The 21,817-nt window shown below is 32.6% G+C and overlaps 5 protein-coding genes across 5 annotated transcripts; 4 read left to right on the forward strand and 1 right to left on the reverse strand.

The window, feature by feature from the left end:
- Nucleotides 1-3,344: 3,344 nt before the first annotated feature.
- Nucleotides 3,345-4,743, reverse strand: LOC108475662 (transcription factor MYB41-like). The gene is made up of 3 exons (XM_017777646.2): nt 4,497-4,743; nt 4,282-4,411; nt 3,345-4,192 (listed from the first exon to the last, which is right to left on the reverse strand). Exons 1-3 carry the CDS (start codon nt 4,627-4,629, stop codon nt 3,427-3,429), a joined length of 1,029 nt encoding a protein of 342 aa, XP_017633135.1. The 5' UTR covers nt 4,630-4,743; the 3' UTR covers nt 3,345-3,426.
- A 10,543-nt stretch (nt 4,744-15,286) lies between these two features.
- LOC108474851 (uncharacterized) lies at nt 15,287-16,378 on the forward strand. Its single transcript, XM_017776878.2, has one exon. The coding sequence runs from the start codon at nt 15,592-15,594 to the stop codon at nt 15,850-15,852; it is 261 nt and encodes an 86-aa protein (XP_017632367.1). The 5' UTR covers nt 15,287-15,591; the 3' UTR covers nt 15,853-16,378.
- A 907-nt stretch (nt 16,379-17,285) lies between these two features.
- Nucleotides 17,286-17,872, forward strand: LOC108475609 (uncharacterized). The gene has a single exon (XM_017777587.2). It carries the CDS (start codon nt 17,398-17,400, stop codon nt 17,656-17,658), a length of 261 nt encoding a protein of 86 aa, XP_017633076.1. The 5' UTR covers nt 17,286-17,397; the 3' UTR covers nt 17,659-17,872.
- Nucleotides 17,873-19,011: 1,139 nt separating this feature from the next.
- On the forward strand, nt 19,012-19,833 carry LOC108475493 (uncharacterized). Its single transcript, XM_017777463.2, has one exon. It carries the CDS (start codon nt 19,194-19,196, stop codon nt 19,452-19,454), a length of 261 nt encoding a protein of 86 aa, XP_017632952.1. The 5' UTR covers nt 19,012-19,193; the 3' UTR covers nt 19,455-19,833.
- Nucleotides 19,834-20,687: 854 nt separating this feature from the next.
- On the forward strand, nt 20,688-21,425 carry LOC108474549 (uncharacterized). Its single transcript, XM_017776503.2, has one exon. It carries the CDS (start codon nt 20,958-20,960, stop codon nt 21,216-21,218), a length of 261 nt encoding a protein of 86 aa, XP_017631992.1. The 5' UTR covers nt 20,688-20,957; the 3' UTR covers nt 21,219-21,425.
- Nucleotides 21,426-21,817: the final 392 nt, after the last annotated feature.

Raw genomic sequence — 21,817 nt, forward strand, 5'->3', positions numbered from 1 at the left:
TCAAAAGCAGAAATAAATTAATTGGGGCTTTACAAAAATATAAAAATTAAACTCTAAATTTAGGTAGGCTCCAATATCTATAAGACGAGCATCAATAAATTGGTGAAACACTTGTGAGTGAAGGCCTAATACATAGATATACTAAGGCGTTAATTGATAGGATGAAATGTCTAAATCTTATCTTGTAAAACTAGTTTCATCTAAAATTAGGAGAATACCTTTATGAAATTATAGTGAGAATCGATGGTAAGAATGAAAAAAAGAGAGGGTGAAATTTCAAAATCTTGCCGACATATATATAAAATAAATTCCTTTGGGATTAAAATTCAAAGTGTATAGGGTGAGAAATCCATTTCAGCCTTTATTTCTTATTGACTTAAAAGGTTTAAAAACTTACAAACAGGGATGGTCAGCAGCCATTAACACAATGGTGGTAGAACAATAACACACTGAACTTTTTATCATCTCTCCTTCTGCAATGGTTTTTGATAGTTGGCATGTTTTATTCACCAAATATCAACTAGGGATATTTTGTATAGTGTTAATTACAAGCTATTTAAATGCAGTGTTAGTTAAGAAATTAGTTAAATCTGTTACCAAGGGTTGTTAGAGGTGTTAGTTTTGGACAGTTACTCTATTACGACATTAACTGAGGCAACTTGCTCTTGTTTCTTGTTGAACCGCAGAAACCAGCCATTCACCCTTCCATCAAAAACCGCACTTCATTATTCAAGAAAATATTGTGGTTATTAAGTCAGCAAAAAGCGTATCCCATGTGCATTAGTGGGGCAGAAAAGCAAAATGGCAAACCGAATTTCATAAACCAAGACTACTCTCTTGTACTCCGTTTTCATTCTCATACTGTTTATTCACCTAGATTTCTGCATTTTCCTTACCCATCTTCAAATTCAAAGCTTAAATATCTTTACGTCATGCAAAGACAAAATTGCACTTTTTCTACCAAAACAAAGGCTAATGAAGTTTGGGTGGAACTAATTGCCTTTGCTTAAAGATGAGGAAGAGATACATTAATTATGTAAAAGGAAAACGATAGTGATAGTGATGCATGTGGGGAATTGGGATGTATATCATATACTTCTAGAATGTGATTGCGTTGGAGAGTAAAAATCCTTATTTACTACTCCAAAAAGTGGTTAATTAGTAGTCCATCTTTATACAAGGTTTAATTCAATACGTAATTCATCCATAATGAAGAGCTTGACTTTGTCAAATTATGAAGTACTTTGTTATTCGGTTTGGTGAGCTATATATGATTTTCCAATAAAGAGACTTCCCTTATATAGTTTCCTCACCATCGAGCTCGGGATAAGTTGCTGCTATTCCTCTAAGCTTAGGACATTAAAGTATCAAAAAAGAAATGGAAACCAGTGATTATGAGACTAGATATAAACAATGTTTTTTCAATAAATAAAATGATTTATTTTAAACAAACATGAATTTCAAAATAAAATAAAATAATTTCCTTTTAAAAATTGTATTTTTTAAATGTAAGATTTATATTAATGTTCATGGTCGCCTCTTCCAACAATATTTTAGAAATGCAATATGTTTTATCACTACATCTAACATTTATTAATAAAGAAAGTATTTTAACCTCATCATTCACTATGTATTTGCCAAAAAGGGAAGATGTTTCCTGTTTTTTTGGATAATAAATCATGAAATTTCCTTAATTGATAGCGGTAAGTATATAAGTTTTATGGGGTAATTTAATTATTTTTATATAATAATTTATTTTACTATCTGAGTTTAATCTTATTTGGATTAATATAATATTTAAGTAAAATTATTTTAATAATAATGAATCTATAATTAAAATAAGTGAAGAAGGAACAACCTATTTCAAACGTAATAGGACCATTACACTGCGAAGTCATAGAAACTGAAACATGAGTTATATGGTTGCTCACCGGGCCAAAGTTGTGCCATAGATTGCATGTTTATCCATGCTCATTTGGACTCTTTTCTTTGTATTAAACCCTTTTTTTTTCCGCAGGCTTGCTTGTTATATAATACTAATTAGAAGAAAATAAAAATAAATGCCATCACTTTCGTTCATCCTCTTAGTTCTAATAGTTGATTTTTGTTGTATTTATTTTGTTGTACCTAATCGAACCATTAAAGCATTAGATACTAGCTAATCTTTATGAGTTGGCACATCCTTCTATTAATGATTTTGTACTCATCGCTATTGCATCCCGTTGCCATTGACAAGGTTGCTAAATCAATATTATAATGATGAAAAAATGAGATATTTTTTTAACAATTATGTTTTTATCTTTATTTTATTTTCTTTTTGTTTAAATTTTCTTTTTCAAATGGTTCAATAAATGTGGGGCGTGTCTTGCATTTATTGGATATATTGTAGGCACCTTAGACGAGAATCGACAAACAATCGAAGAAGGGCCAAAACAGGCCCTATATTGGGATGAGGAGCGCCAGCTCGTTGGGACGACGCGATGGACAACGTCATGATGAGGTGAATGAGACATTGCAACGTCACGATGTGTTCTCCTATTTGACAGTGGCGTTTTAGATTTCAAGCAGGACTTCTTCTCCTAATTAGACTCTAATTATTTTAGGGATATTTTAGTATGATTAGAACTCTAATCTTAGCTCATTTAAAGGGGCCATTGTATCTTTTTTTGGGAGGTCAATTAATAAGGGTTTTTTTAGGGTGAGAAGATGTAATCACATACGAGTTTTTGTGAGAGTTTCGTGGTAATTATAGAGATTATTTTATACCCCTTTTATGAGTTCCTTATGAGATTTAGGATTTTGAGCTTTGTATTCGGGATTTTGGGTAATGTACAGGTTGTACATTTAGGTTTATTTTCTTCGTATTGCACTCTTGTTTATTTACTCATCTAGTGAAAAGTCGACACCTCCTTTGCCTATGATTTTTCACGTAAAATATTTGTGTTCGTTCCTTTCCATTTTTGCTATCTCGTTGTTTATTTGGATTGACCCCTAACAATAAAGATATATAATTTGCACAAATATTAAGGGAAAAACTTCTAAGTACTTATTTATTTTAATAAGATTTAATATTTATTTTTTAGGTATAACCATATGTGTTATCATCCATTTTATGATATAAGATAAATCCTAAGATTAGGAGTAATAATCAAAGATGATATTAATTAAAATTTTCAATTTTATTCAAATGCTTAAAATTAAAATACATTCAATTTTGAAAAGAGAAGTAGAAAGATAGACCATTAATAAAAAATGGTGGAATAAAAAGAAAACTAATTCATATTTTCATCAACATAGTAGTAAAAAGAAATTACAAACCAAAACCAAAAGCCACTAAAAAGGGGTTTTAAAGAATAAACAAAAACCATTAAGAATGATGGTGCATTTAGTTTACAAGTCCAAACCAAACTATAAGCTGTAAATTATTTACATAAAATCATTGATATCCAAGCCCTCCGGTATTTCAAACTTAAGCAAGCTGCTAAAGCTTTCTCTCTCGTCATCGGTACTGCTGCTGTTCACGAATGTAGATGATGAGTTCAAAGGCGTTGGACTTGATATCGCCGACGACCTCACCGAATCAAAGCTGCCATCCACTGATTGGAAATTGGAAGTTTCAGACAGAATGGGAACTGTAGGATTTGTGCTGCACTGCACGTAATGTGGTTGCGCAGCAAATTCATTGGTTAAAGTGGAAGTTGTCAAAATTTCTTGGGAATTTGGGTAGCTGAAGTTCGTCATATCGGAAGAGAAAAAGCCTTCTCCGGAGGCTTGTATGAGTCCTGTTTGGCTTAGCATCGAAGTACAACAAGGGACGGTGGATGTGGTGGTGCAAGCTGAAGCAGTTTGAATGGGAGCTTGTAACGAGGGGTCTAGATTTAGTTGGTTTTGTTGGAGATATTGCATCAGCATTTCTGGGTTTTCTTGTTTTAGAGACAAGAGGGTGTTTGCTAGGCTGAGCAGTTGGGGATTTAGGAGAGCTTGTGTACCTAACAAGTTTGACACATTGAGAAGAGATTGGTTGCACAAAGTTGAGCTGATAATGGAAGAAAGGTCAAGCAAATCAAGACGTGGAGCATGTGTCACTGGATCGATCCCATTCCTTAGAAGCCTTTTCCTGATATGGGTGTTCCAGTAATTCTTAATTTCATTATCGGTCCTTCCTGGCAATTGACCCGCAATAGCCGACCACCTGATATATTCACAACAAAAATTAGGAAACTGTCTAAAGTCCAACATCTTCATTAATATGAAAACCATTACCAAACTGAGGCAACCTACTTGTTCCCCAAGATACCGTGTAGTTGAATTATAGTTTCTTCTTCTTCAAATGAGAACCTTCCTCTCCTGATATCAGGTCTAAGGTAGTTCGTCCATCTGAGACGGCAACTCTTCCCACATCTTTGGAGACCTAAACAGTTTGAAATAAAAGCATGATCAGAGGCTGGAGGGATTGAATTCAAGTGGAGGCGAGGAGAGATCAAATAATTGCATACCGGCATTCTTAGGGAGAGTACGCCAGTTTCCTGGTCCATGAACCTGAATATAGTTAGTAAGCTTAAGATCTTCCTCGGGAGTCCAGGGACCTTTCTTGAGGCCACTTTTGTCACAGCAAGGTGTTCTCCCCATTGGTTTTCCTTTGGATAAGTTAAGTTTCAAAGTATGTAGCAGTTTACGTGAAGGAGTGAGACTGGGAGGGGAAGGCTTGAACGAAAACAATGAGAAATTGATGTGTAACTTGTCTATCCTAAAGGAACCATAGACCTCCACATATATATATAAAGAGTAGGAAACAAGATGGGTACCATGATTGAAGTCAATGGAATTTGGCGCCGGCCTTCTGACACAAGCCTTTTTCTCTACGTATTACGTAATAGCTCCAATTAAATGTAATTCATCCACATGTAATAGGGTTGTAAAATGGGAGCGTACGACTGCCCTGCATCATCAGTAAAACATTGAGATATTATTTTATATCATTCATAATATAATTTTTCGTAAAACATAATACATTATTATTGAAATAAAATAAAAATAATTTCCTGCATTATTATAAGTAAATGATAATATAATATATTATTGTTGTTGAATAAAATAAAAATGATGTAAGAGTTACAAATAAATATTAATAACTTTATTTAAATAATAATCAATTATTACAAATATTTTAAAACCCTAAATTCAACACCCCAATCTCTTAAACTCAAAAGATATTAACATTTATTAATAATAATTAATTAATATTTAAGTAAAATTATTAGTATTTTGTATAACTCTTTCATGATATTTTATTTTATTTTTATGATAAAATATTATATTATTATTTTATAAAATATATGAAATTCGTACACGAAATATTATTTATGGTAAAATTTAAAAAAGAAAAAGAAAAAGTGAGAGTATATAATGAAATTAAGATAGTTTACTTAAAACCACACTTAACTCACAGTGTGTCATTAATGATAGACTCAGGGACATTAAATTTATTATATTATGTTTGTTCTTTTTTACTTGTTACCCGTAGAAGCGGTTTCAATACAAACTCTATTAAAAACGAATTTCTCTTCAACCTTTGACGAGTTTCGACCAAAAGAAAATAAAATTTGACGGCTAGGGTTTCTTCCAATATCATCAACTCTTTAAGGTGTATTTTTTACAAATATATATATATATATATATATATTCATAATTTTTAAATGTTTGAAAATATATTTTGAGCCATCGGATATAATGCTTTTAGGTTAATTATAGCTTCATGAAGCTGTAGAAATACTTTAGGTAGTTGAAGAACAACATAAATAATTAACGAAATTTTAACTTTATGTATTCAAATTTTAGTTATTCTTCGAAAAAAAAATTCATTTGGTTGAATTTTTTTTTTTGAAGTAAAGTGATATTGTATCAATATGGAACAAACAGAGAACGATGCTGTGAAGAGGAGCCATGTGATATCGTGACGATGAATATAAGGGAGAAGCAAAAACGATGCCACGACATGGCGACGTGTCATGAAATTTTTTCGATTTTCTTCTCCTAGTTAAACTCCAAGTATTTGTTTCAGTCATTAATGTTGATTATTTTAATATTTTTGACCTACGAATTTAGTCTATAAATAGACACTTTTCTATCTTAGAAAGATTGAACTCATTTTACATTTAGGTATTAATTTTTACAAGCTTTCAGAGAATTTTGTATTTATGTTATGAGGATTCTTATTTAGTGTTTCGGGATTTAGTTTTATCTCCATATTTGTACTATTCTTTTTTGTCATTATAGTGAAATTATTTTTACCCATAGTTTTTTATCATTTTTAAAAAAAAGATTTTCATTTAAAATATTTGTGTTTGATATTTTTATCTCATTTATTATTTCGTTTGTTGGTTGATTTATCGAGTTTACAAACACTTTTCCTTGCTCCGAAATCTTTGACTAAAATTTCATTCCAGATATATGCATCTAAAATCCATGTGAATACTTTGGGTGTGTATTTTACACACTATAATGGAAGCTTCATTGCAATTCTATTGATTAATTATTTAATTTAGTTGTTGAGTTAATTATTTATTTAAAATAATATATAATATTACATAATTCAATTAAATATAAATCATTTCACTTTTTTGGAAAATTTTTAGTTTATGTAGGGAAAATCTAGGGGGCTGGCAGGGCCCTGGCCTCGGCTTCCCTTAAAATGTAAAATTGTTAATTAGACTCTTGAGATTTTTTAAAAATTTTAAATTAGTAAAGATAAAATTACACTTTGGCCCCCTTAAAATTATAAAAATTTAATTTAATCATTTAAAAATTATAAAGATATAAACCATAAAAAATTAAAATTTCGTCCGACCCCCTACAAAATTATTCTGACTTCACCCCTAAATTTATATAGTCACGTTTTTTAAGAAGAAACATTTTTGTCAAAAAGGTAATTGAGTGAAACTATAATCTTATAGTGCCTGTTTTTAGTCAAATTATTCTAATGACTACCCAACCATAACTTACCATAGAAGCAATACATCAATATTCTTGACGTTTGCAATTGATTAATAAAACGATATTTTTATATTAATGTTTGAATAATATATAATGATTAGATGAAAATGTAATTATTAAATAATTTTACAAGTTTTGTAAATGTGTTTGGTTTATAGAGTTCGTAATTCCTTATATCATGTTTGATAATATAAATTATAATTGCACTACATAAGTTTTGAATTTTAAAAATTAATTAATATAAAAATATTGTTAATACTTGAGAAAAGAAAATCCTTTATACAAATGATATAACTCAAAAAATTAAATCATAGTATACAATATGTTAGTCTAAGAAAGTATTTGATAATATGATTATTAATAAAACTAATAAGAAAATAAACATTTTATGTAAGTATTCTATATTTGTTAGGTTATCTCTCTCTAACATTAAGCATATATTTCTTGTCATAATCAATTAATTTTTGATCAAGTACAAATAACTAATAACAAACACTATATAATTTAGTTAATTATTTAGTTGGTCAAAATGTACCAGAAATCATTTTTCATTCTTATTGCTATGATTTCATTTTTCGTTAAAATTAAATAAACTTTTAAATATATTTTAAAAATAAGATATATATATATATATATATGTAATTTTGAATTTATTCACATTAATGTGTTAACCAAGCATAAAAGAAAAGCATAAGCAAAATATGAAGCAGGAAATTACAACCAATTATTGAAAATTCAAATGGAAGTGATTCCAATTTCATATTTTTGTTTGTCCAACAACTAGAACCTATTTATGGAATATTAAAGACTAACACAAAACATCCAATTTTAACATTAGATGTTCTTCAACAATAATACAGGTGACAGCTTCCCTAATTGAAATCACCACTCTATTTTGGGCACGTAGCATGCAGCTCAAGGTTTTGTCCACTCACAACAACATACATAAAGTCAACAATCCTCTAATTTCTTGTCCTTTTTTTCTTATTTGAGTATAGTAATGTTTTTAGTGGTGGTGCTTCATTTTGACATTTTTTACTCTGAAAAAAGGGGGAAGGCATAAGTTGGCTTTTGTGCAGAAGCTAAGGTTTATGGGCAATACTGAATTCAAAGTCATTGAGAGTGAGGTGCATAATTTCATCCACCCCTATCTAACATCAAACCAATTGGTCAAATGCCTTTATATATACCTATTTATCTGCATAATCAGACCCCGTTGCTTTTGAATTTATACATCTTTGTTTTGGGTATCCCCTCCAAAATATGAACATAAAATTATGTATTTTCCACTCTATTAAACTTAAATTGGACTATAGGAGTGACGATGAATGCTGTAATCATGGTAGAAGTAGTTTGAACGGGAAACTTATCATAACGTTTGGCAATTGGTACGGGTGATTTCCAATATAAATAATTTTATTTTAAACTATTTTTCAATAGCTTTTTGCTAGATCGTAAAACAAGATGTTGAATCGTAAGTAATCTCCAGTCTCCCCGTTGCTGGTCTAGCAACATCTCACTTTCCAGATAACCATTTAGCATGATGAGTTGATGACGCATGCACGCTCTCATTATATGATTTTATTAACCCACATTTCGGACTGCTCATAGATTTTGATCCTGATTTCCCATATATATTTTATACATGTGGCTGCGGTGTAGCTCGCCCCATGATTAGTTTGGTCACAATCGATTTCCTTTTAAAGTATTGTTTAATAAATTAATTGAGTGGATGATGCTTACATACTCGCACATGCAAAGCTAATTACTTGTCGCAAATCTAAGGTTTGCTTCTGCCTCCAATCCACATCCACGTCTCTAAAGTTGACCAATCATCTATTTTAACAATGTGAAGTGTATTTCGTAGTTATACAAGCAAGTTTTTTTTGTTAATTTCTTGTTGGATGGTGTCCAAGAACTACAACCAACTTTGAATACTATTATAACTTTTGGAAGCATTTTTAAGAGTTCACATCTGTTGAATGTACTTTTTAGGGTTTGAAATAAATTTACTACGGTTAATGGCACATGAGTGTACGAAACCCATAGACCATTATTGAACGCACACTTTTTTCTTATGGCACTTCTTAGGCATACAAAAATTTCAAAATGAATTAGTGAATTGGGTTATTAAGGTAATGTATAAATGTATATCAAATATAACTTTTTAATAATATTTTTACTTTAATAAATAAAACAAGTATTGATGTGATAAACTATCCCTTGGATGGGTACATCATGTGGGTTGTTTGGATTTTCGGGGACGTGGATAAGGGTCATGATGCAGGTGTAGGGAAATGGTGCAACAATTACACGTAGATGATTATGTAGGTATATATAATTAATATTATTTTTGTATGGCTTAAGATATGGTCAACTAAAACCTTTTCTTATTTAAAATATAAGAACGAAGATTCTAGATGTAGTTTGGGAGGCGGTAGCTAGATCACTCAAAACATGAGTGGGCTAGCTAGTTCTCCAACTCCCTTAGTAATTTTTTCAAATTTTATTTTTAGAATCCAAGTATCTTTTATATTAATTTTTTTATATATGTGGGGGTGTATTTTGCATTTTCGGAGAAACAGATGATGGCATCGTGACAAAGAAGATTATGATGCTTCAACGACGTGACTCGGGATGTCACAACGAGGTAAAAATGATGTGACGACATGTTCTCTTATTTGGTTGCCGTGTTTTAGACTTCAAGCAAAACTTCTTCTCCCAAGTAGACTCTGATTATTTTAGGGATATTTTAGTATAATTGGAACTCTAATCTTAGCCTGTTTAAAGGGACCTTATATCCCTCTTTTGTGATCCTAATCAATAAGGGCTTTTTCTTTGAGGGCGACAAGATATAGTCGTATATAAGTTTTGGTAAGAGTTTCATTATAACTATGGAGAGAATTTTGTTCTCGAGTTAAGACTTTGTTTTCGGGATTTTAGGATTGTACTTTTAAGTTTATTTTCTCAATATTGTATTCTCGTTTGTTTACTCATTAGCGAAAAGTCGAAATCTCTTTTGCGCATGTTTTTTATTCTCTTCAAAAGGTTTTCCACGTAAAATATTTGTGTTCATTCTTTTTTACTTTTTTTTCGTTGATTTTATGGATCAATCCTCAACAACATGAAGATTAATTTTTCAAAGTTTGTGACTACTCTTAAAAATATTATTTCCAAAGTTTAAATTTAACTTCTCTCGATGAGAATGTAATGTGTCTCACTATTATTGTTCCAAATGGTTTTAATACATCCTCTCTAAGCATAAAATGCTTCATTGGTACAAAACACATATTTCTAGGCAAGGACCGTTCTACGAAATTCGTCATCTTCATGTATTGGTCTGCTAGGCATTTATGAAACAAGTCGACGACAATACCACATACTACCAAGAAAATATTGATGCACGTAGCTGCTCTGATTCACCTTTCTTCATGACTCATGCATTATCTCGTTTTTCAGTATCGATATGGTCTCAGTCAGACCATGACAAATGTGGCTCGAATCTTGTTTGCACGAATGTAGTGGACAGATTCCTTATCCTCCTCACAATTTAAAGCCCAACGCACCATTTGTTTAAAGAAAATGAATATAAGCCCAACTTCGCCATTCATTCAACAAATATCAGTATGACATCTTTTATCTACAATACACACAGTATTTAGACTTGAATTACTCAATATCAATGTTATTTGAATTAGATTAGATCAGTTGATTAGACTACTGGTTAGATTAAGAATTGATTAATATATCGGTTTATAAAATTCTTTTCAATTGATTAGATTGAGAACTAATATGAACCAGTTAAAAAAAGGTTGAACAGACAATTAAATCGAATTTTTTAAATTTTTAATATTTTTTAAGTGGATCGTTGGCTTTACCCGTTCCACGACCAGTCTAATTTAGAAAACATTACCAATAACCTAAATTGCTTTATAAAATTGACTCTAGTTTTAGATCATAAAAACCAATAGTGCTTACTAAATCATGGCATACTCATGATCCCGATTAAAAATTAGTATAAAATATACTTAATTGAAGTTCAAAGGAGAAGCAAATTAATGCTTTAGTTTAAACGGTAAAATTGAAAGTTTAAACCCTATAGGCTCAAATTCAAACCTTATAATATGTGGGTTTTTTTTATTTAATATAAAAATATATATATAAAAAGAAATGTTACCGTAATATAATAACTTGAGTGATATAAATTGAAAAAAATAAGTGTTGAAAAATTAAATATTGAAATTAAGTACTAAATTTAAGTTATAAAATTATTTGATATATTACTTAAAACTAATTACGGAATATAATTAGCTTGTTTAATAAATATATATTTTAAATAAAAATATATATTCTATATTTTATCCTTGATTTTTAAACATTTCACTTAATTCTAAACAAAATCAAATTCTAACGGTAAAATTTTATAGGATAATATAATATTAAAATAAATAAAATTAATTAATTAATTAAAATTTTCAATTAAATGATAAGCGGCTCTTATTTTTGAATGGCCAATCAAGCAAGACCTTATTTTATTTCACAACTAAGTTGGGACTTGTTTAATGGGTGACATCAACCCAATCAAATACTTAAATAATAATATAAGTAAATTACAAATTACTTATTCAACATAATAAACTTGACAATCCTAACGCCCTTCCGGTAAAAATAATGTATTTTACATGTTCATTTTATCATTTATAAAAATAAATTATTTTAAGATTCGTAATTATCTTTTTTAAGGGATACCCTTTAAAAGTGTAATCCAATACCCAATAATTGTTGGTAGCAGAAGTTTATTTCACATAAATTAAATATGGACTGTTTTGGTCATTCCTGTTGGTTGACTCTGATCCAACTTAAGCCCATCTAATTTGAAATGAGGTATCGGACTTTATTTTAGGTCTTGTTTGAGAGGGCTTTTGTTTATCCCTTTAGCTCATGTCATGTACCTCAGGCTCATCTATCAATCATAGAACTTGGGGTTTCAGTGGCAGCAAAATTAAGATTGCTTCCATGATCTGCAGTCGCTCAAATAACCTATGCTATCTGCGCCATAAATGGTTCTTCTAAGAATTCATATAAGACACAAATTACACCAGAAAGAAAAGGAAAAATGTAAAAATTCTAAATATGTAATGTAAAGATGCTTTGAGAACTTTATACAAGAATTCATATAACAGAAAGGCTTATTGTAATTGGACTAATGGGATACATGAGATCACAAATCCATGACTACCCTGATCCTCTGCTTTTTTGCCTACATAACCTTTGTAAATATCACTAGTACATTTCTTTTTTGGTCTCTGATAATAAACTTCAATCATACAGAGACTACGCGGAATAAATTATATTCATCTAAACAACTACATATAGAGAGAAAGTTTTAACAGCCTTTTAGATCATAACGCACGATGAATTCGGCATCAAGGAAGAAGATAAAGAAAAGAAATAGCTGAAACAGCCTCACATATACACACACAGAGGAGAGATCAATTTACACAAGGTCCAAAGCAGATGAGATGCATGAGGTTCTCAGCTTTTTCAGCTTCCCTTAGCTTCTGCTTATCACCTAACCCAACCTGTTTGACGATGGTTTCCCTGTTGCCGGTGCCTGAGACCCATCCCACCTGAGACGACTTTCCAGCTGGTTCCGATCTTGGCCTGTCCTTCTCATAGTGACACTTCGCTCCTTCCATCATCCCTAAATGGCTCTAACACATTACACACACTTATATCCAGCACAAGTACCTATTATCTAAAGCTCGTTCTCAAAGTTTCCTGCGTAGGGCCGTTTACTTATATATGCAACCTTGTATTTGAAATGGTCTTCGTCTAGGAAGAGTTAATAGAGTTGCTAATACCCCATATCAATTATATCCACTTAATTTATTCATTCGTATCTATATGTGGATAGTAGAGAATTTTGTTTCAAATAACTTGTTAATAATGGTTATAATAATATATATTTATTTTAAAATATTTTAGGTATTTGACATGATTTCAAATAACCATATGATATGGAGTAATCATTTTACTATAATCTGATTATATCTATAGATAGATGGTGGCTTGAACCAAGTCCGATAATCTTTCCTTACGACTAGTTGCATTTGGAGATACAAAGGGCTATACCTTATGCACCAGCCACTGGATTTGTTCTTAGCCAGGCTGCATTCCAGGGGCTGCTTCCTACTGTTAACAGGCTTGGATCCGGATTTGGATGGACAATTTACTAAATTTGTTTCGGACATCTTTTTATGAATGTTAGAAGGTTAAAATTTCCAATACCAAAAAGCCAAGTACAGCCGTCTTTTTATTTGTCTTTTTCCTTCTGTAGGAATGATGCTACATTGGGATCCACCCGCAACTTTATTTCTTTTCGATGAGGAGGTAGATAAAAGGTCCTCAACGTCAAAAACCAAAGGCCAACGAGGTTTTGCGACTCGGATTGCGTGTATTAGCTTCTACTTCCAGCGGCAATAATGGACTGATCACTAAGGACAAATTGCTTTTGCTGATTAAACAATAAAACTAACGGCTATTGCCATCTAAGAGCTCAGCCACCTTCTCTATATATACCTCTCTCCCGGCATTGTCGCAGCTCTGTAAACTGAGCATCGAGTGTAAGCAACTCAAATGAGTTGGGGTGCAGGATTGCAGCAAGTGTTGGAGCTATTGAGGCTTTGAAAGACCAAGGGTTTTGGAGGTGGAATCATGGAATAAGGGCACTTAATCAACGTGCCAAGAATAACGTCAGATCATATTCTCAGGCCAACAAGCTTTCTTCTTCTTCAATTGTTCAAAGCAAAACTAGAGACGAAAAAGTAAAAGCAGGCTGGGGAATCTTTGAGAAAAGTTATGTACTTGGGCTGTTTGGGTCCTTATTGACACTGATGGTCGGTTTATTTTGGACACATATATGTACATATAGAGAGAGTTTGTAGCATGCATGTTAGGTTCTAGTCCTTCCAAATGATGAAGGAATGTATATATGTAATTGGAATCAATGTTGAAAGGCTAAGAAAGCCTTTTCTTTTTATCAGTAAGGAAAAGGAGGAGAGGATTTTGTCAATTTGTTTTGCCATATATAAAACCCAATGTTTAGCAGAGGTTCTAATATGCATGTCAATTCGATTTCAATTTTTTATTAATTATATCAATATATGGTCAAATTTAATAATTTAATTTTTAATTGAATGACTCAGAGTTAAAATTGACCTTTTATAATCCTATGAAAAATTATGTAAAATTTAAAATAAATTGAACCGTAATTATGTTAATTTGAAAAAATAATTTAAATATATCGTAAAAATAAAAAAATGTAAAAGAAATTATTAACCTATACAAATTTGTATAAAATTAACCATAAAACGAAATTGCAGGCTTTCTTCTTCCTAATTACTGTTTAGTTAATGTAAACTATTCACGTTGCCTTTTGCTGTAGGAAATGCCTCGTTTTATTGAAAATTTATGTTATTGGAATTCTGAACGAGTATTACCATGTCGAAAGGATCTTTCTCATGCCGATACACTTTTTCTTTAAATTTAAATTTATATTTTAATTTTAATTTCTAATTTTTATATTTTTATAGTGTTATTAATTAGTTTAATATTTGTATGTTGTAATTAATTAGTTCAAATAGTTAACATAATAAATTTTTCAATTAAAATGTTACGTAATTATATATAATTTGAAATTATATTTATAAATCTAAAAATAAAGGAATTAAACTTTTAAAAATAAAAATAAGAAGGCTAAATTTCAAGTGTACAAAATATAGAGACTTAAAGTTATGATTGCTTGAAACAGTAGAGAGTATCAACCTAAAGAGAGACATAAACCAATTGACCTACAAATATTTATTCAATCAAAGCAAACTAAACAAACTAATAACTTAATCAATTCAACAATTAATTTAATTTAAAATATTATTTAAAATATACATTAATTTTAAAATTTACTCTATAATTTTATATAAACAAATAATCAAACACCATACTAATTAGATTGAAATATATGTTTTGACAGAGTTAAAATTTGGCATGAATTATAAGTGTGTGAACCGATCCCGCTTCAACGTGGAATAGACATTAGGGAAACACGTATCAGTGGTAGCTTACAAGGTAGAGAGACTGTCAATATATTTAATTACCAACTCAGCACGTGGCATTTGGCAAAGGGTGTTTTCCAATTCCCAATTGTCAGTGATAAAAACAATTGGTTTGGAGTGTTCTACTCCCATGCTCCGGCCAGGCTATTAATAAAAGAAAACCAGGTGCCCACTGTCCATTCATTGAATAGTAGCCCTCATCTGTTGGTTGTCATCTAGTGATTTTAGATGAGCATTCAAGTCATATTATTCCAAGTGCGTCCAATCCACCCCCCAGACTACGGAAAACCACGAGCAAATAGCCTCTAGTTTTTCTTCCTAAACATTTGGCTTTCTGATCCATCCCTATTTCCTATCCTATAAATATAAGCAGCCCCTTCACTTCAGCATCAACAACAAATCCACAAAATCACAGTGTGTCTCTCTTACATACATTCTTCTTCAATTTCAACGCTCAATATTCAAGATTCGAGTATTTGCAAAGATGAGTTCAAGTAGCAGAGCATGGATTGTCGCAGCTAGTATTGGAGCTGTGGAAGCACTGAAGGACCAAGGTATCTGCAGATGGAACTATACTGCGAGGGCAGTTGTGCAGCATGCCAAGAACTATGTGAGGTCAGCTTCACAGGCCAAGAACCTCTCCTCTCAATCGTCAGCTGCAATTTCCAAAGGACTGAGGCAGTCTAAACAATCAGACGAGTCTTTGAGGACTGTAATGTACTTGAGTTGCTGGGGTCCCAACTGAGCCATCTTAACTCTCATTAGAAGCTAGTATGAACATCCTTTGGGTGAATCATTGATTCGTCAGTTCAAGCTTTGGACATTAAAAAGAAGGTTTGAGGACGGAGCGATCAAATATAGTGGGGCATGGCTGGGCAGCAAGTGTTGGAGCCGCTGAGGCTTTGAAAGATAAAGCAATAAAGGTCGTTTAACCAACATGTCAACAGCAATCTCAGATCATATTCTCAAGCCAAGAAGCTTTCTTCTTCTGCAACTGTTCGAAGCAGACTATGAAAAAACTAAGCAGGCTAAGAAACTTTGAGGAAAGTAATATTCTTGAGCTGTTGGGGGCCTTGCTGACACTGATGGTCGTTCTATTATATATATATATGCATAGATGAAGTTGTAGTGTGTTAGATTTTAGTCCTTGAAAATGGAGTGGGGATATGAAAATTGTAGCATTGAATAGCTGTGAAAGCTACTTTTAATCAGAAGAAAAGGAGCAATTTTGTCAACTTGTGTTCTTAATTTATATATAATCATGCACTTAATTTTTATGTTTTCTATTTTATTTTGTTAAACTAAATAAAAGCTAGAATCTGATTTTCTGTATACATATATGCAGCAAAAATTAATAGGATATAGCACTACAATTATTTCACATTTCTAAAAAGTTGGAAATCTTTGGAAGAGACATGAATCAGTACTTGCCTTTTGCTCTGCATAAAATCCAACAATCAGATAGATGCAACTTACCTTAGTTTTCTAGTAGATGATGTCAATTTCTAGTTTCATAACTTAGTGCGTTTTATTCCAACCTTTGCTCTTTCTATAAAAATATGAAACTTTTTTTAATAATAAAACATCAATTTTATTACCATGAACTACATTAAACCTAACCGTTGGTCTTTTATTTACATGAGACGTCTGTTCTTCTTCACTTATAATCATTTTTCTTTACGAAATGAAGTAAATATTAAAAAAGTTAAATTATTTACATGAATGATTAGTCGGTCAGGCGATCCTGCTGCAAGGTAGATTAGATGATCGGGAAGCACATACCAATACTAGCTTATAAGTAAGGAGTGACTATAAACAAAGAAATTGTACATATATTTGATTACGAACTCAATAAGTGGCAAAAAGTTTGCTCTTATCATATTCCAAAATATGCCTCTTGTTTTTCAATTCCCAATTGCGTGGTTTGGACTGTTGTACTCCAATAGTCAGCCGGCTATTAGTTTATTAAGAACAAACCATGTGCCCACCGTGCATTCATTGAATATTGTCCTATATCTATTTGTTGTCGTCAAGTGATTTCAGATGGGCATTTAAGTCATATGGTTCCAAGTGCATCCGACCCCACTCGCCCAGGAAAAGGAAAACCACGAGCTTGTAGCCTGTTGTTTCTTTCTCCTAATATTTAGCTTTCTGGACCACCCCTTTTTTGCTATCCTATAAATATAAGCAACCCCCTTTCACTTAAGCATCAATCAACAAAACCACAGTGTATCTGTCTTTATACAAGCTTTCTTCAATTTCAACATTCAAGAATCAAGTGTTTGCAAAGATGAGTTCTACAAGCAGAGCATGGATTGTTGCAGCTAGTATTGGAGCTGTAGAGGCTCTGAAAGATCAAGGTATTTGCAGATGGAACTACACAGTAAGGTCAGTTGCGCAGCATGCCAAGAACCATGTGAGGTCAGCTTCACAGGCCAAGAACCTCTCCTCTCAATCCTCAGCTGCAATTTCAAAGGGACTGAACAAGTCTAAACAATCAGAAGAGTCTTTGAGGACTGTCATGTACTTGAGCTGTTGGGGTCCCAACTGAGCCATAAATCTGTCAAAATCGATTACAATTACAAGGAACATTCTTAATTTGGGTGAATCATTGACTCCCGAGTGCAAGCTTTGGTCATTCGAAACAAGGTTTGAGGACTGGGGGCATGGCTGGGGTCTTTGCTTGCATAATGTATATAACTTACAAATGGATGTACGAAATGAGTTCTCTGTCTTCATATAACTAATAAAAAGAATTTTGAGAATTGTTTGTTTTTCATTCTTTGTGCTATTTTCTCCTGAAATCAATGTCCCTGTTTCAGTTCTGTTGTTTTTTCTTCAAATTTTCAACTCTATTTTTTTGACGCTTTCCTGAGATATCAGAATTTAACCGACTTTACTTTTCACAGAGTAAATCAACTCTTTGTTGTTAGATTCAAAGATAATAGACTGCCATTGCCATCTTTTTTCAAGAACCGAGCCAAGCCCTAAAGCCAAGGCCTCAGCCACTCGTACAGATGTAGTCCGAACAACTGCGTTGGTTCAGTCAATAATTTTTCCATTATAATCTCGTGCAATTGCTGCAATACCAGTCATTGGAGAACCCGAATCCATCGACGCATCACTGTTAATTTTAACAGTTCCAAATGTTGGTTTTCTCCATCTTTGATTTTCACTCACGTTATGAACCGGTTTCATTTGATCGCTTCCTTCAGAAACGCAAGGGTTGTCGAGCAAAGCTCTGTTCCAAGTCGCAATCGAATCGCACGCACGGATTGGTCAAACATCAACTCATTCCGTGCCTTCCAAAAGGACCAACAAGTATTAGCAATCAAACCAACTTCAGACCACAACCCATTTTTCCCGAGCCAATTCAAAATCTCCAACCACCAATGCGTGAATCCTCTAAACCCTCTTTTCTTGGACAGTAACTGAACGTTAAAACTTTCCAAACACCTTCTGCATGGGCAAACATAACATATTCAAATGTGTCAACCTCTAATTCGTATCTGGTACAGACCACTGAGTCGGTTCGATACTCTAAATGCTCTTACACAAACTTCCCTAGATTATAGGATTTGCACCTTCTTCCCTAGGACTTTGATTTTTTTTTTTCAAAAAATGAAAAAAAAAATTGCAGTCTGTTTTCCAATTCCCAATCCCAGGGGAGAAAACAGGTGGTTTAGACTTTTTGTAGTCACATCTTTCAGGTCCAAGTTGAAATTTATTAAAAAACAAGTGCTCACGGCTCATTTTTAATAATGTCACGATTGAATGCTGTCCTAAATTTATATATTGCCCTCATTTATTTCCTGTCATCAAGTGATTTTAGATGGGTATTTAAGTCATACTATACCAAATGCGTCGGACCTACCTTGCCAAAGAAAACTAAAAACCACTGTCGAAAACCACCGGCAAATTGCCTGTAGTTTCCTTCTAATTTTTGGCTTTGTAATTCATCATTATTCCCCCATCTTATAAATATAAGCAGCCCCCTTCACTTACCTACCAACAAAATCACACTGTATTTCTCTCATACAAGCTTCTATTTCTATTTCAAGATTCAAGATTACAGTATTTGCAAGGATGAGTTCAAGTAGCAGAGCATGGATTGTTGCAGCTAGTATTGGAGCTGTGGAGGCACTGAAAGACCAAGGTATCTGCAGATGGAACTACACGGTAAGGTCAGTTGTGCAGCATGCCAAGAACCATGTGAGGTTAGCTTCACAGGCCCAGAACCTCTCTTCTCAATCCTCAGCTGCAATTTCAAAGGGACTGAACAATTCTAAACAATCAGAAGAGTCTTTGAGGACAGTCATGTACTTGAGTTGTTGGGGTCCCAACTGAGCCTTAAATCTGTCAAAATCGCTTACAATTTAGAAGAAACATCCTTTATTTGGGTGAATCATTGACTCGTGAGTGCAAGCTTTGGTCATTCAGAAGAAGGTTTAACGACGACTGAGCAATCAAACACATTGAGGCTTTTGCAGGCAGAATCATGTAATAAGGTCCAACATGTCAACAACAAGCTCAGATCATATTCTCAGGCCAACATATTTCCTCCTCCTGCAATTGTTCCAAACATACATGTATATGTATAAAGTTGTAGTATGTTAGATGACAGTCCTTAAGAATGGCGAGGGAATATAAAAATTGTAGATATATCATTTGGAATCTATATTGAATGGCTATGAAAGCCTTCCTATTTTCTCTGACAACAGGAAAATTTTTTTTCCTTCTTTTGAATAAAATATAACATAAATACATATTTTCTAAATGAAATTGTAATGGAAAACTAAATAAATAAAGACATGACGATATTTATCTCTAATATGAAAATTAAGATAATAATATAAATAAAATTTATTTATACATGAATGCATTAAAATATATATTAAAAATTGTATAAATTTATTATAATTAAAATAGATTAAAAAGTGTGGGAAAAATACATCAAATTAATGACAATCTCTTTTTTCTTTGAAGAAAAAAAAAATCTTCCCTGGAGGATCTTTAAAATTGGAATTAAACCGTAGACAGGACATGTTTTGAGTCTCAACCATGAAGTAAATGGCTGGGTTTCTTCAATTCTTTTGTTCTAATTATTTTTGTTAATGCTTTTCCCGAAATAATTATTTAGTTAATACCAGCACTTCAGTTTATTCTTTTTTCCAGGAAAGGTCTACTTTGATGGAAAATTTATGGTTCAAAATTCGAATATATGTTCGATACTATAGAACTTTAATAAAATAAGTTAATTTGCATGAATTACTAGTGTGTCAGCCAATCCCGCTGCAACGTGGATTAGAGAATTGGGTAGCACATAACCTAAGAGACGGTAAATATTCAATGACGAACTCAGTAGGTGGCACTGAGTTTGGTCATGTGCCAAAATTTGCCTCTTGTTTTCCTCCAAATTCCGAGGTAGAAAACAGGTGGTTTGGACTTTTGTACTCCCATACTCCTTATTGGCTATTTAATTATTTAGAATAAATGGTGTGCCCCTGGACCACCTTTAATCATCTCAGGATTGAATTATTATCCTAAATCCCATTCATTGCCCTCCTGTTTGGGGTCATAAGGATAACTACAAGTAGGTCCAACCCACCTGCCCAAAACAAACAAAACCATCGTCTCCAAAAACCATGAGCTAGAGCAGATAGCCTGTCGTTCCTTTCCCCCAGTTTATGGCTTTTTGATCCATCCCTATCCCTATCCTTATCCTATAAATATAAGCAGCCCCCTTCTCGCTTAAGCATCAATCAACAAAATCACAGTCTATCCGTCTTAATAAGCTTTCTTCAGTTTCAACATTCAAGATTCAATAATCTAAGAGAAGTATTTGCAAAGATGAGTTCAACAAGCAGAGCATGGATTGTTGCAGCTAGTATTGGAGCTGTGGAGGCTCTGAAAGACCAAGGTATCTGCAGATGGAACTACACTGTAAGGTCAGCTGTCCAGCATGCCAAGAACCACATGAGATCAGCTTCACAGGCCAAGAACCTCTCATCTCAATCCTCAGCCGCAATTTGCAAAGGACTGAGGCAGTCTAAACAATCAGAAGAGGCTTTGAGGACTGTCATGTACTTGAGTTGTTGGGGTCCCAACTGAGCCTTATATCGATTACAATTTAGAAGAAACATCCTTAATTTTGGTCATTTAAAACAAGGTTCGAGGACCGAGTGTACAAACAAAACACACTGGGGCATGTGTGGGTTCTTGCTTGTATAATGTATATAATTTACACAAGGATGGAGGAGAAAAATTCTGTATCATCATAAAACTAATGAAAAGAATTTTGAGAGTTCTTGCTTTTCATTTTTTGTGCTACTTCGTCCTGGATCGACGTTTTGCATCTCCCTTTTCTTTTACAGAATTGAACCAACTTTTCAAATGACAACACATCTAAATTTATCCAAGAATTGAAGTTTATTTCACAAAATCATATTGGTTTAGTTGGGTATAGTTATGCTTACAAGGGATGAATTCTGATTATTTGACAGTGGTGTATCGGGTCTTCTGCTTTTCCTAAAATTTTTCCATCAATATGAAAACGCAAATCTATTATTAATTATTCATCCACGACAATAAAATATTGATGTAGTGGAAAAAGAAATCTTGGGAGACCTCCAACTTTATGTCCAGATTCAGATACTGTGAAACCCCAAGAAAATTTTTTTTATTTTATCCTGTAAATGAAATGTAAATGC

Source organism: Gossypium arboreum, chromosome 3 (assembly GCF_025698485.1).
Source record: "Gossypium arboreum isolate Shixiya-1 chromosome 3, ASM2569848v2, whole genome shotgun sequence".
NCBI lineage: Eukaryota > Viridiplantae > Streptophyta > Magnoliopsida > Malvales > Malvaceae > Gossypium > Gossypium arboreum.